Consider the following 15,708-nt stretch of genomic DNA (forward strand, 5'->3'; position numbering starts at 1 on the left):
CCCACATGAACATCTTACCTCAACCCTAGGTCAACGCGTGGACCTTGGAATTCATCGGTGTACACCCATATATCTTACTCCGTAGACACAATTATATTCAAATTATATTCAAATCCATAAAATTACTCGGTCCCACGGGTGGATTTCCTAACGGAGTAGTCCGGCACGTTATACCCAAAGAGTGCAGACCTTGTTCGGCCAGTTCTCGGCAGCATCGATCGTCATTGGAGAGAGTAGTTTAAATTACCTACGGAGTACATTGTTAGTTATATTATGATTACCTTGACTCTCTGACCCTCTGATCACTCACCGTGCGGTTGCTTTTGTATATGTATTTCATACTCCGTACTCCGTAGACTCTCTCGATATCCGATAATCGCGTCTAAGGACCCACAAGTATTCTATTTGTACACGAGGTTATAGATGATTCACCCCCCCCCCCCCCCTTTTGCCTCTCCCGAGATTCGCCAATTCGTGTTTGGTCGCACAGGATCAGACGAACGGGGAAACTCACCAAAATAACCAAAAAAAATAGCAAATAGTGTCCATAGTACTGGCCAGGTATCTGGTATTTTTTTTTTCTTTCCAATATCAGTCCACCAAACTCTTGTTCTTTAGAGAGCTTCCATACTAGACCCTCATGCCATATATGATATCCCCTTTATGAAGTTCTGATTATACCGCATACCAGCATTCCCAGTGTCCGTACTTTGACATCCCCAAATATTAAGTAGATCGAGCAAGGGAGGTCCAAAAGAGGTTTCTGGTTCCCATGTCCTTAGGGATCCGTCATATTAACATATTGGGACTAGGGGCCAGGTCGGGATCCTCGACTCTTCTTTTTCTCCCTCTCTCTCTCTTCTCTGTTTTTCCCTTTTCTTTTTTTCCCCTTCCCCATTCCCCGTTGGGCTATATCGTCTTTTTTTCCCGCTAAATCACTTTTGACCCGCTTCTCCCGACCCATCCCTCCCTCCACTCTATCTACTCTTGTCTCTTCTTCCCTTGACTCTTCCTCTCTCTCTCTCTCTCTCTCTCTATTCTTCTATTCTTCTATTCTCCCCTTATTGTTGATTTCAATCCCTTTCCTTTTTTATTTCTATTCATTTATGTAAGTTACTATTCTTCGTCTTCTCATCTGTTATTCTTATATCCCTCCCCCAATATTGGCTATTGTGTTCTAGGCAATGTCCCCTATCAATGGTTCTCTATGATTGCTCTTGATATCGGAAAACGCCCTTCACCCCTGCAGAGAATAAGATCTGACACGGTCCACTCTTTGTCTTTCCCACTTTTATTTTTCCGTTTCCCCTTCGCAACTCCCCTGTTCTTCGCGTGTGTGGTGAATTATATCTGCCCACCCGTATTTTGAGATTTTCGTCCACTTTCCAAAGTCATTTCTCTTTTAAAGTTCTCCAAGATTACGGGTTCCCACTAATCACCCGCCACAGCTCCCTTTGGCTTTTATATTTCCCCTTCTCTCATCTGCCATTCTCACTCTGCATTTGCCGGTGGATGACTAAGGAACTCACTCAATGACCACTCCCAACTCTCCGGAGGCAGTGGCCGACGCGGCCAACGGCTCCGCCACCGCGTATGGCACGCGATCGAGAGGTCGGAATGCCCCTCGGCCAAATTACGCCGAGGACCGTGATCTGGACGCGGACATTGATCTCTCAGCGCCAGACTCAAAGTCGGCCAAAAGAAATAGTGGCGTGGCACTCAACAACATTGTCAACGGCGCCAATATCGATGAGAAGACCTCATCGGCGCAACCACGAAAGAGCCTGCCTAATGGCCAGAGCGCAAATGGTTCGGCAAAAGATGCCATTCCGGGCACCTCTTCATTTTCCGCCAGACCGGAAGATGTGAATGGATCTAATTTGAGAAAACGCAAACAACCCGCCAGCACACCAAATTCAACTCCCAACTCGGGTGGCGCGGTGAAGAAGATCTTCACCACCCCTCCAGCCGATTCGGAAGGGGGTTATTTCACCAATATGATGAGTTTCGAAAACTCAGGGCCCTATCTGCAGGATGGCCAATTAATAGCCGATGATGGCACCACTTTTGCCCTCAATGGTTAGTCTCCACTTCCTTCCAAGTAATTATTATGAAACTAATCATTTTTTTTATAGACCATGTTTATTTAATTTGCGAACCTCCGGGTGAGCCATATTATTTAGCCCGCATCATGGAATTTCTTCCATCCAAAACCAAGCCGGGTGGCTTCATTGAGGCGATGAGAGTCAACTGGTATTATCGTCCACGAGATATCCAGCGCCATTCTCCTGACAGTCGGTTTGTTTTTGCTTCAATGCACTCTGACACTTGCCCCCTTTCTTCATTGCGGGGCAAGTGTGATATTCGACACGTGTCAGAGATTGAGGACCTTAGCTGTTACAAGAAGACAAGGAACAGCTTCTGGTACGACAAAATGTTCGACCGATATATCCATCGTCTTTACGATGTCATTCCGACTAAAGATATCATTAATGTTCCGGGAAACGTCAAAAAGGTTCTCGACGAACGCTGGAAATTCATTCTCGTCGAAATCGGCAAGGGAAAAGAATTGACAGGTGCCGTCAAGACTTGCAAGCGATGCCGTTTATACGCTGCAAACTCCGAATCCGTCGACTGCGCAGTTTGTCATTCAACATATCACATGCAATGTGTTCGACCCGCCTTGACCAAGAAACCCGCTCGAGGCTTCGCTTGGGCTTGTGCCGCTTGCAGTCGCGCCCAAGAGCGCAAACTCGAGGCACGCAACACACCATTAACTGGCAGCATCCGAACAGATGGCGAAGATGTGATCATGGAGGAAGAGGAGGAAGAGGATCCGCATAATCATGCGAATGGCATAGAAAATGGTACTTCCGTCAGCACTCCCGGAGCCGAGGAAGATTCCATGCCTCAGCCTGCAACCGCGGAACAAATTGCACAGGCCAAAATGTGGCCTTACCGATACCTGGGTATTCACTGCCGCGTGGAGGATGCTCTGGACTACGATGATCGAATTTACCCCCGAGCTAGCTCACGTCTAGGAACTCGACACCAGGCAATGGTTCCCGCTTGGCCAGGACGCGCGGTTGAATACGTGAAGCCTCTGGATGCGAAGAAAAAATCTAAGGTTTCTGGTGGCAAAAAGGATGGCAAACTCTCCAAGGATGCGCAGGCAGCGTTGGAGGCTGCAAAGCACGAGAGGGCAAACCGACCAAAGTGGGTTCAAGATGAGCCAACGGGCTATGTGCATCGTGGTCTGGATGAACCGGTCGCAATCAACGGAAAGCAGGCGCGCACGGCCGAACTTCAATTCAAAATGCCCACTTCTGATCAGATCCCCGCGCGCGGCGAAGATGGTGCACCTGGCTCTCATTTGAGCGATGCGGATCGAGAAAAATTCATCGACGACTACATGCGCCAAGCCAAGGAACTGGCCCCTGGTATAGGAGTTGAGAAATACTCTACGAATTTCCTCGACAGAGCCCTTGCACTTCTCTACTCTGAGAGTTTCGACGTTCAGGCTGCCCTAGCTAAGCTGAAGAAAACCAACAAGTACAAGGATCTTAAGGAGCCCCACATTCGACCGGAGGAGCTCAAGCTATTCGAACAGGGTGTCGCCAAGTATGGATCCGAATGGCGCAATATCATGAAGCACGTCAAGACTGTCCATATCTATCAGATCGTTCGTTTCTACTACATGTGGAAGAAAACCCCCAGTGGTCGGAAGATCTGGGGCAGTTATGAAGGCAGACGTGGTAAGAAGGAGGTACGCCGCCACAGCGTGATTTCATCTAAACTCCTCGACGACGTGGCCGATGATCATGATGATTCCGCCTTCGACTCTGAGAAAGCCATTGTCCAGAAGCGTGGATTCCATTGCAAGTTCTGCACCACCCGCCATTCTCGCCAGTGGCGCCGTGCGCCCTTGGTTCCACCCGGCACCGTTATTCCGTCTGAGCCCTCAAACAAGAAAGACAAGGGCCCTATGCTCACCGTTGCACTCTGTCTCCGCTGCGCTCTGCTATGGCGAAAGTACAGTATTCAATACGAGGATGTTGACGAGGTTGCAAAGAGGATTGCAAGCAGCGGTAACAAGTCATGGCGACGCCGCATCGACGAGGAAATGCTCGCGCAACTGATTGTAGCTACCGAAACCCCGTTCATGATCACCCCTGCTACGGCAACTACGGCTACCGCGATGGGAATTCCGCTTGATACAAACCCTCGACTCTTGTTGGAAGGAAAGCCGGAGCCAAAAGTGGAAGGTAAGGTGGATCCGACGAAAAAGAAGGCCAAGGAAACCCCCGCACCTTCAGCCACGACATCTGTCGAGCCTATGCCGAAGAAGAAGACAGTCCCCGAGAAAGTGGTGGAAGCTCCTCCGATTGTTCCCGACCCGCCAAAGGCCAAGACTCTCCCGTGTTCAATCTGCAACCAAGTCGAACCTTCGGGTGAAGAGCATCTTTCATGTCGGGATTGCCGTCTTACAGTCCATCGCAATTGCTACGGTGTGCGGGATTCGCGCCCTAGTAACAAATGGTTGTGTGATATGTGCTCCAATGACCGAACTCCCTCGATTTCTACAAATTACACTTGCGTTCTTTGCCCAGTCTCATGGACCGAGCACGACCTCATGGAGACGCCCAAGAACAACTCCCGGAAAAAGACTGAGCGTGATAAGGAAAAGGAGCGCATGGAGAAGGAGATGGTTGCTGAGGCTATCAAGCTTTATCGCCAGCGACAGGAGGCCGTTGGTAAGCCTGTGGGTCCTCGGGAACCACTGAAGCGTACTGCAGGCAACAACTGGGCCCACGTGCTTTGTACCTTGTGGACCCCGGAGTTGAAGTACGGCGATGCGGAGGAGCTTGAGCCTGCGGAAGGATTCGGATCTATTCCCAAGGAGCGGTGGCGCGAGACGTGCAAGGTCTGCAAGTCAAGTAAGGGCGCATGTGTGCCATGCAGCTTTGCTGGCTGCAATGCTCACTTCCACGTGAGCTGTGCTTTCCAAGCACACTACCGATTCGGCTTTGATATCACACCCGTTAAGAGCTCGCGTCGCGACAGCATGCGAGCTATCCGTCTGGGTGAAGATGTTGGAGCAGCGACACCTGCCGTTTACTGCCCCAATCACAACGTGCCGACTGTTCTGCACGCAATTGGCGAGCAGACAAACCAGGACCATCTGAATGCTCTCCAGTTGTTCGCCCAGACCTACAAGCAGGCCGATCTTACCCTTACTGGAACCGTTCGCAAAGCAGCGTACATGCATCAATCTGTTGGAGCTCCCCCGCATCCTTCCACCAATGTGAACCGTCGGGCTTCGACGAGTACCAAGGAAATCCACAAAGTTCAACCCGCTCTGGAGCAAGTGACTGAAGATCCCATGGACATCGATACCGACAACCATGTCGCACCGCGACCGGCTGCTCCTGGTGTGGAGACTAATCACAAATGCGTCCGTTGTGCCACCGGCTTTAGTCCCAGGTGGTGGGCCATTGGTCGACGACCTCCCATGGCTAATGGCTCAGGGCACCCTCATCATCCGCCTCAAGGTGCTTTCCCTCAGCACAATGGAGATCCTTGCGAACTGGCATATGAATGCCATAAATGCCACTTGAAGAATCCGGCGCCTCCTCCACCTCCGCCTGTACCAGAGCCTACACCTGACCAACGGCCTTCGCCTTACTCTGCTCAACGTCCTATGATACCCACTTCACGAATGCCTGGTCATGCAGGTCATGCAGGTCATGCAAGCCATGCAGGACATACATTTTTGCCGCACCCACATCCCCACCAACACCAACACCCGCATCCTCCTCCTCCCCCTGGCAGTGTGCTTGGGCGGCCGATGCCTCCCGCTCACCCACCCAGTGGACTGCCCGGACCAGGATACACTGGACCATACGAGCAACGCCACACACCAGACATCGGTCTTCGCAACGGCATGTCGCCATCTCCTTATCCCCCAGCACAGCCACCTCCGCATCACATGAATAACTATCCGCCACCGCACCCCGCAGGCCCACCGCCTCAACACTATACCAGCGCTGGGCCTTCGGGGCCACCGCCGCCGTATCCCACCCACCAGAGCCCGTATGGTCCTGTGCAAGCCCGCTCGCCGCATCTTTCGCAGCCACCGCCGCGATCATACGCAGCGTCCGCGTCCCCTCCAATCGTGCAAGCGACAACGATCAACCGATCACCCCAGACCTCACTGAGCGCTCTCAATGGCGGTCCACCTCATCGCATGTACTCTGTCGAGCGTGTGGTAGCAGCTCCCTCTCACTCACCACCAGTGGCGCAGGCACGTATTGACCCGCGGGGACCCACTGCCACCCCTCCCACTCGACCGGAAGACACACCACCTTCCTTGATGGGCGGACCACCAAGCAGTCGACACACTGGGGTCAATGGCACAACAGCCGGGACCGGAGCGAGCGCAAGCCCATCGCTGAAGAACCTTCTCTCATAACGATATCCCACACGAGTGCTCATAATTGAGTTGTATGATAGTGACCTATGTCCTTTCCTATTTGCTTTTACTGCTACTGCATATGCATGCTACGGCATCCCATGAACAAAAAGTGTGTCTAGGGCTGGGCTTCCTTTCTGGTGTGTTTTCTCTTTGTTTTTCCTTTTTTTCCTCTTGCGCTTCCAGCCACAGAGATCCCGAGTTTTTTTTTTCTTCTCGGTTAATCCTGTTGGCCACCGTCTTTCGTGCTTTATGATTTCTTCTTTTCTTATGTGCTTGTTTTTTTTCCCCCGGCGTCTTGAATTACGACACCTGGGAAAAGTCCGTGGAGTCTGTTATGGAGCGGTTGTGAGGGCTTGATATCGTCGAAAATCATGGATTGCATGGAGTAGGACTGGGCCACTTTATGATTGATATTACCATTACCCATTATTTCCCGCTAGATGAATTGACTAGCATTGCTACGATCTAAATTTTCTGATTCTTCAACACTACATTATCCACTCGGTTGTCCGGCACCTGGAGATGGATTATAAACCCTCTCAACACTATGGTGGAACCTCGGAAGTTGACGATGCTGACAAATGCCGATCAAATGCCCGGATGAGGTCAGCTCGTCATAACCGGATCGCTGTTAGCTGCTGGGGATATAAAAAGATATCTTCCTCCAATATATGCGTAGAAAATACCCATTAAACACTGAACACTGTACAATATCATTCAAAATGAGCGACACCATGCGAGCGATCGGTAAGTGAACGCGGGGTTGAAGAACATCCCCCCACTTGATATCAGCTACATTGAGGATCATATATGAACCATATCAACCCGTCTGCCCTTCAATTCACTGGCTTCACTTTCTTTCCTCTAGATCCACACCTCAAGCACTCCATACAATGTCAAACAAAACTAACAACCCCCAGGCATCAAAGGCGGCAAAGGCCCCGCAACAAACCTCTTCATCGACCAGATCGCCAAGCCTACCGCCGCAGAAGGCGAAGCCATCATCAAGATCCGAGCCTTCGGACTAAACCGCATGGATCTACTCCAGCGCGAGGGCCTATACCCCCTCCCACCCCAAGCACCACCAACCATGGGCGTAGAGTTCTCCGGCGTGATCGAGAGCTTCGGACCAGACGGACACGAAGACTTCAAGATCGGCGATGAAGTGCTCGGCCTTGCATACGGCGGCGCTTACGCAGAGTACATCACCGTCTCGTCTCACATGCTAGTGCACAAGCCCAAACAGCTATCCTGGGAAGAGGCAGCCGGAGTCCCGGAGGTATGCACATTATCTTCTTTCCCAGAACCGAATCGAAGCGAACCCCACTAACCAAACACCCCGCAACAGACCTGGATCACAGCCTCCCAAGCTCTGTTCCTAATCGGCGAATTCCAATCCGGCCAAAGCGTCCTCTGGCACGCAGGCGCGTCCTCAGTCTCAATCTCCGGAATTCAACTCGCGAAAGACGCAGGCGCAAAAGCCATCTACGCAACAGCTGGCTCGCAAGAGAAAATCGACTTCCTCGAAAAAGAACTCGGCGTAACGAAAGCCTTCAACTACAAGACCCAGGACTGGGCAGCCGAGATCCAAACTGCGACAGCTGGCGCCGGCGTCGATCTAACGGTTGATTTCATCGGCGCGACGTATTTCCAGGGAAATCTCGATGTAGCGGCACGCGACAGTCGCATCGTGCTGCTGGGTCTTATGGGCGGCGGCAAGTTACCTGACGGAGTTAATATTGCGCCGTTGCTGTTTAAGCGTGTGCGGATTGAGGGTAGTACGCTGCGCAGTCGAGATTTGGGGTACCAGCGGAAATTGAGGGATACGCTTGTTGAGCATGCTTTGCCCCGGTTCTGTGATGGGACATTTAAGGTTTTTGTTGAGAAGGTGTTTCCTTTTGAGGGGATTGAGGAGGCGCATAAGTTGCTTGAGAGTAACACTACTAAGGGGAAGATTATTGTTAGTTTTGAGTAGAGTGCAATAGCAATAGCATTGGATAGTACTTTATGATATGGGGATATTTATAACTTTGTAACTAATTATGTATATTATATGTACATAACCTGATAGGTTGTAGCCAAGAGATCGACAATGTAGGGAACTCCACTCTTGCCATTTGCAGAATAGAAAATACATACCTAGACAGGTCTAAGTATTGCAACCTAACTACATGGGTATATATACACCGGAAATTCCCTTTCCGTTTTAGTCCTCACCCCCTTGCCGCTTTTTAAAGTAAAACCAACCTCGGGACCATGCTCCTGACTTCTATCCTAACAGAATTTGATCATGACTTTCGTCTCCAGGTGGTCAGAAAATCGTTGATATGCCTTTGGTGCCTCTTCAATATCGATGGCACTGGAGAAAACGAAGCCCGGGTTAGCTACACCACTTTTCACAAGTTCCAGTAGTGGCTCAACAAATAATTTGCTGTCCACCACACCACCACGAATGGTCATGTTCTTTTCAAAGAAGGCCGTAATAGGAAGCATCATATATGGTGAGATGGTGTCTCCTCGTTGAACTCCCTCGGAATTCGGTTCAGCAGAGTGTACTCCAACAACCCCTAACCCACCACCCACACTGGTGCACTTCGCCGCCTGTGTGATAACAAAGGACTGATCGGGCTTCAATTCTTCATTGACGCATTCCTCCCCAACACAATCTATAGTGCGCCGAACGCCACCTGGCTCCCGGGCCAGAATCTGCGCCGACGGTTCGCCCTTGGTGAAGTTGATCGGAATGGCTCCAATGGAAGCTGCGAGTTCAAGTCGGTCTTCGACACAGTCAACGGAATACACCCGGGCGGCACCACGGAGAATTGCCGAATACGCAGCAAGAAGTCCAACAGGACCTGCGCCAAAAATCGCGACCTTATCTCCGGGTTCGAAACTAGACCAACTGACCCCCGTCCAGGCAGTAGGGAAGATATCTGAAAGAACAACCAGATCCTTATCCTTGATCTCATCGAATTCCTTACCGAGAATAATCAAGGATTTATCTGCAAGTGGAACGCGGACAAATTCGGCTGTTGAGAAATGGCGTGGCCAGTTAGACACGGCTCCTCTTTTCTTGCAATGCAATAACAAAAAAAAAGGGGGCTCTACAACACTCAATCGTACCTTGACAACCCCCCAAATTTCCAAAGTCGGATCCTTCTCCATACAATGGAACTACAGGGATAATTGCTGGTTCTAGATCCAGCCCGACGCCATTAGGGATGTCCGGGATGATGACCCGATCCCCGACCTTCACAGAATCAACATCTGCTCCGATTTCTTCGACGATACCCATGGCCTCATGTCCCATAGGATAAGGAACCTTGGCGCTGCCAAAGACACCGTGGTAGTTATGTAGGTCGGAGCCGCAGATAGCTGCTGTAGTAACCCGAACCACGGCATCTGTTCGTCTGACGACTTTTGCTTTGGGGATATCGCGGACGTGAATCTTGAATGGATGGCCATCGAAGATGACAGACCGCATAGTTTTGTTGTTACTATACGTTTCTGCCATTATGCGGAAAGATATATAATGCTATTTGGGCGTTGAAATGGGACTGGTCCTGGGGGAGGGAGGAATTTAATATTGAATTGGCAAGGATTCATACATTAGAAGTGAGCGGCCCTTATATAGAAATTTAGTATGCACCCGTTCATAGATGGAGGTGAGTATAACTTCCGTGTATACATAGGAATTGACGTCATATTTTGGGTATTTTACATCTCATAACACGTCAGTCTCAACATACACACACTACATAAGTCTTATTTTCAGTTGGCCTTGCCTCAGGCTAAGTATGACGTAAGAAAGGAAAGCTGAAGCTGAATTCTACAGGATAACACAGGCGCTTAACAATAGGAATATAATGATTCTTGTCTGTTGTAGGACAGGGACTGTAGCTGGGAGTCGAATTGCGATGTCAAAGGACAGTCCCACTATTTATTTAACCTATATTCGCAAAGAAAGACGTATGTACACGGTGCCCCAGTCATATAAGCAGTGGCCTATATATGATTGTTAATCAGAACTGGCACCACACTCATGTTAGAACTGAAGAATGTCGTTATCGGACTGGGATGCCGGTGCCATGATTGTGGAGACCGTATCCTTAGCACAAGAAGAGTTTCTTGGTTAGGTCCTGTAAATGACGGTAGATCTTAATATAAGCTGGGCGGTCGAATGGACACTTGAGAAATTTAAGATTAAACGAAAGTGGCTCATCCATGTCGGATGAGTACAATCGCACCTAATTGGCAGCCATAACGTGCTCACAGAAATACCGAGTAGGACCCTGAGCGCGCTTATAAAGCGGCACCCGGGAATATCTCTTGGCCAAGAATCCGGTATACTACATACTACATACTACCTACTCCGTACATACATGGTATGTATGCATATGCAGACCTCGTAGGGGTTTGAAAGTTGAAAAGTACCACCTCATGCAGCTATCCCTGTCTCGTGTGATTGGCCAGGGTCCCCAATCACATGGAACCGATCAGCAACTGAACCGTGGGTGATAGGGAAATTAGGTAAGATCACAACCTCTAGTTATCTGCCATGTCAGAATATTATATTATACTTATATCTGATGCCTTTTGGAGATCTATAATTTATATATATTTAATATACTCCTTGATGTAGATCAAATTAAGAACTACCTAGGTAATGTGTCACGTTAAAGACACTGAAATGCATGCAATTGTAGCTGCAGGTGATCCATTTCCAGCAGTGGAGACGGAAAAGTCGACTAATCAGCAGTCGATGAGATCACCTCGGATTATTTGGTATTCCGTCAGATTTGGCCCCAAATGGGCCCGAACGTCTTCTCCACTCTGGTTTTTTTGCTTTTTCTCTTTTTTTTTCGATTCTTCAGAGTGTGCCGGTGGATTCATATACTTTGTAAGTTTACAATCTGGTCCTTATAATATACTTTATAACCTTGATGTTCATAGTATAACTATCTTTATACATATATAAATATATATATTATCACTACAGTTATATAGATTTGTCCGGGGTAGACTAAACAAAATACCAGAGCTTCTCATGTTATCTAGACTGCATAGCCACCCCAGCACCACCCAGGTGTATTGTGTTACCGAATCTGCGCTTACTAACCCGCTGACCTTCTAGAAAGAAAAAAAAAAAAAAAGAGAGAGGCGTCATTGGGTCCACTAGTTACGATCGGAGGCTCTGCCAGAGAAGAGATAGGATAGAGGAATAGAAGGAGAGATAGTATATAGATGATCTACCTATATATTCTTATAGTAGCATAGAAAGACCGAGACGACCGAGTAGAAAAACACCCTGTTAATAAACCCCCAAAGATCAATACCCAACTAGTAACCTTGTAACTTGTGACTGTAACTAAGATTACCTGAGGATCATCCCGTCCCGCCCCAAGGCCTTCTGGAAGGAGGAAAGAAGCCCCTTCCCCGTGTTCGCCCCTCCACTGTCCTCAGCTCTGGGCTGTTTTTACTTCTTTCTCTTTTTGCTCTTTTTTCCAACTTCTTGATTTCCCTTTTTTTTTCCTCTTCCTCTTTTCTTCCTCTTTTCTTTGTTGATTGCTCACCGCTTACACGCTACACGCTACACACACACACAACCATGTCGAACTGACGTCCTTTCCCGCTCCCTTTCTCTTCTTTCATCTCCAATTGAACCCCCTTCGTCCTCGACAACTCACGTGTCGCTTTCATCTCATCACTATTTCGATCCCGGGGTGGAAAAAAAAGTGGGTTGCGCGCTCGATCTGTCTAGTGCGACAAATTTAGGAGTCTAGGCTCTGGGGGGTTGTCTCGGAACCTCCAGTCCACAACGCGACTCGGACTGCCTCGCTGCAGGAAACAACTCCATTGTTCGATTCGGTGAACTGAGAGCTTGCTTCCCGACTGCCATTCCTTCTCCCGACTTTCTTTGTGCCGATTTACTCGGATCTCTCCCGATCTTCCATATTCCCCCCAACCTCGCCGCTCGTTTTTTTTCCTCCCACCTTCCCAAAAACCGCCCTCGTCACTCGTACCTTCCATCACACCCCCAGCCAAACGCCTCGGTCTTCGTCATCTGAGCCATATGCGAATCACAGGACCGCTCCGACCAACTCCTTCCATTTCCTTCACTCCGATTGAGTTCTTGTCGGTCTTGTGATTACAGCGACACAGCCTGATCGGGGGTCGTTCTATACCTACTAACACCATGTTTGACCGCGTGGATTGTGCGGGTCTCTACATTGATGACCGAGTGCGGTCGGAGAGATGGGTGCGCAGAAGTTCCATCGACGCTTCAACGATATCGTCCACAGGTTCCTTCGCAACCCCCGAAGAATCAGAGGCCCTGCAGGCGGATGTGGAGCAGCTGCTGTTAGTGTGCAAACAAGGTAGGTTATACAGACTGCGCTGCGTTTGATGATTTACTAATTACTTCCGTGCTTACAGTCTATCTCTGCCACAACGGTTCCTCCTTTGCCACCAAGCTAGCCGAGCTGAGCGACCGGTCGGGCAGCGAGTGTAACCCGATTTTCGCATTCTTCGAGGTGGATTTTAGCGGCGAAGAGTCAAACCTGGCTCGTCGAAAAGCCAGTCGTGCCTCATGGGCAGACAACGCTCCTCCGTCCCCGGGCTCCATCCACCGTACTTTCACATTTTCAACGCAGTCCGACGAAGCACGGGGCCTGTCCCTTCTATCAGGGGTTTCGAACGACATCCAAGCCCAAGAGGGGCCAAATTTGGTCATCCCAATTGCGATTTTGCGTCTTCCTACGACCGATGCGCCCAGAGACAATGCGACTACCGGCCCTACCAGTCAACCAGATACTCAAGGACCTATCACGGCGGAGCACAAGCAGATTGCCCGCTGTCTTGATGCCGGTGCTATGGATGTCTTGAGCACTCCGCTAGATCGATCGCGGATTCAAGGGCTCGTGGTTCATGCCTACCGCACCCGTAAAGCGGCCCAAAGAGAGATGTCCCGATTTCTTGCACGGAGAAAGCAACGAAAGCTTTCTTGGGTTGGTGTGCATGATGAACAGCCATATTCTTATTTAAGAGAAGCCATGGTTTCAAAGCTGATGAAAGGAATTTGCAACCCAGAAGAAGTCATACATGATGAATTCCAGGAACAGGATCTCAACATTGATCCCGCGCGTATCCCTTTTATCAAAGAGCAGGTAGGCAGTTGGAGGTTCTGTGCTCACGAGTTTACCGAGGACGAACTGGTCTTTGGCGCTTGTGAGATGATACAGCATGCTTTCACCCTGCCGGGACTGGACACTTGGCGGCTGACCCCCGATGAATTGCAAACTTTCCTCCTCGCCTGCCGCGCCGCCTATAACTCCTTCGTGCTTTACCACAATTTCCGCCATGCGATTGATGTGCTACAATCCGTCTTCTGCTTCCTGCTAAACGTTGGGGCTTTGCCTCCATATGAATCTGTTGGGGGATCTCCTGTCCCCGAAACTCCCATCACCTCCCTTCTCACGCCATTCGACGCCCTTACTCTCCTTATCTCAGCCATTGGTCATGACGTTGGCCATCCGGGTGTCAACAATTTCTTCCTCGTCAAATTGAACGCACCTCTGGCTCAACTCTACAACGACAATTCCGTCTTGGAGGCATTCCACTGCGCCGCCTTTTCCCAAATTCTGCGTCGGCACTGGCCTTCAGCATTCAAGGACAATCAGCTGCGAAAGCTCCTTATTAGCTCTATCCTCGCTACAGATATGGGCGTGCACCAAAAATTCATGCAACGAATGGGCTCATTCCAAGAAAAGTTCTATGAAAACAACCGGTCTGTTGATGGCTGGAAGCCGCAAGATGTCGACATGTACAAGACTCTCGTTTGTGGGTTGTTGATTAAATGTGCCGACATCAGTAACGTGGCTCGACCGTGGAAAGTTGCAAAGAAGTGGACGCAAATTCTGCAAGAGGAGTTCGCCAACCAGGGCGAGATGGAAAGGGAAGTTGGAATGGAAACTGCACTGTTTGGCGGACCACCCGAATTAGGGAACATCTACAAATTGGCTACTGGTCAAATTGGATTCATGTCAATATTCGCCCTGCCGCTCTTCGAAGGCATTTCAGACCTTCTGCCGCAGTTACAGTTCACTACCGACCATATCCTTCGCAATCAGGCACAGTGGCAGGAACTTTCCAACGAGGAGTTGAAGAAGCAAGGTCTTCCGATTGAGAAACGGGCCGAGATTACTGTTTCGCCTCGCTCCCATAGCCCTGAATCCTCTGACAAGCCGCACGTCGATTCGGGAGATGGTGCAGCGGATAGAGTCAAATCTCCCATGAGTTCAGGCTCTGGTGGATACAACGAAAACAACATTGAACCGGTTGTGTCGCCCGATACCACCGGTCCTCAGATTGAAATCACAGGAAGCCCCCTCGTGCCAGCTACTGCATCTCGGAAGTCTTCTAGTGCAATGCCGGACCTTTCTGGTTTCTCCATCCCAGGAGCTCCGGAGTCTGCGCGTGAGTCTATTTCAACACAGCTACACAGCCCTCTCACGGAAACAAGCCCTGTTACCGATGATCCGGCTATTCTAGCTGCTGTCTTGTATGCCAACTCGGCCCTCGGTGGTGGTACTTCATCAGGATCAGTGGAGCGTGACCATGGATCTGGGTCTGCCGAGAGACCAAGCAGCTCCCGCCAAGGTCTTCCACATGGTTCTCAACGCGGCTCCCAACGTCACCATGCGCACAACAGCTCGTCTGCTCGCACGGGCTCAAATCGCAATAGTTGCACACGGACACAAAGCACCTACAGCAACACCATGACACCAATCTCTCCCGCAACTAATGCCTCGAGCTTTTTGGCCGTGGATAGCGGCGACGAAAAGCGAGTCTCTGGGGAAAGTGTCGCCCAAAGTGATCTTGGAGGACCTGACGACATCAGCACACGTCCAAGCACAGCGGACGCGTATCCTTCAAATGTATCAGAGCCCGCAGGCGGTTACAGTCCCGGTCGTAGCTCTAACATCGCTCGTGGTCAAACTCGATCCGAAGACGGTGCCAGCAAAGACTTCTCTAGGTTGGGAGCTCACGGAACCCGCAGCACGACCCACTCGACGACTACTGGCGAGAGCACCAAAAATGAAATTCCGCAAGTGGACGACTCTACTAATGGCACCCGCAGACTTCCTAAGCGGAGGAGTCGGCTTCGACTTGCTTTTTGGAAACGTCGCAACCATTCACATGAGGTCCGCGGTGAGACCTGACTTTTGCCATCC

General features: G+C 50.0%; 4 protein-coding genes across 4 annotated transcripts; 3 read left to right on the forward strand and 1 right to left on the reverse strand.

Annotated features, from left to right (window-relative positions):
- Nucleotides 1-1,044: 1,044 nt before the first annotated feature.
- N7455_000155 (DNA-binding E3 ubiquitin-protein ligase SNT2) lies at nt 1,045-6,472 on the forward strand (the record flags this gene model as incomplete). Its single annotated transcript, XM_040952416.2, has 3 exons — nt 1,045-1,108; nt 1,449-2,079; nt 2,136-6,472. The coding sequence occupies exons 2-3, from the start codon at nt 1,533-1,535 to the stop codon at nt 6,470-6,472; spliced, it is 4,884 nt and encodes a 1,627-aa protein (XP_040817266.2). The 5' UTR covers nt 1,045-1,108; nt 1,449-1,532.
- A 674-nt stretch (nt 6,473-7,146) lies between these two features.
- On the forward strand, nt 7,147-8,450 carry N7455_000156 (NAD(P)H-quinone oxidoreductase; the record flags this gene model as incomplete). The annotated part of the gene is made up of 3 exons (XM_040952180.2): nt 7,147-7,222; nt 7,396-7,754; nt 7,824-8,450. The coding sequence occupies 3 exons, from the start codon at nt 7,147-7,149 to the stop codon at nt 8,448-8,450; spliced, it is 1,062 nt and encodes a 353-aa protein (XP_040817397.2).
- A 299-nt stretch (nt 8,451-8,749) lies between these two features.
- On the reverse strand, nt 8,750-9,989 carry N7455_000157 (glutathione-independent formaldehyde dehydrogenase; the record flags this gene model as incomplete). Its single annotated transcript, XM_040952094.2, has 2 exons — nt 8,750-9,504; nt 9,599-9,989. 2 exons carry the CDS (start codon nt 9,987-9,989, stop codon nt 8,750-8,752), a joined length of 1,146 nt encoding a protein of 381 aa, XP_040817117.2.
- A 2,682-nt stretch (nt 9,990-12,671) lies between these two features.
- On the forward strand, nt 12,672-15,696 carry pdeB (3',5'-cyclic-nucleotide phosphodiesterase PDE2; the record flags this gene model as incomplete). Its single annotated transcript, XM_040952116.2, has 2 exons — nt 12,672-12,852; nt 12,911-15,696. The coding sequence occupies 2 exons, from the start codon at nt 12,672-12,674 to the stop codon at nt 15,694-15,696; spliced, it is 2,967 nt and encodes a 988-aa protein (XP_040817343.2).
- Nucleotides 15,697-15,708: the final 12 nt, after the last annotated feature.

The sequence above is a fragment of the Penicillium solitum genome, assembly GCF_028829755.1.
Source record: "Penicillium solitum strain IBT 25940 chromosome Unknown utg000001l_segment0_segment0, whole genome shotgun sequence".
NCBI lineage: Eukaryota > Fungi > Ascomycota > Eurotiomycetes > Eurotiales > Aspergillaceae > Penicillium > Penicillium solitum.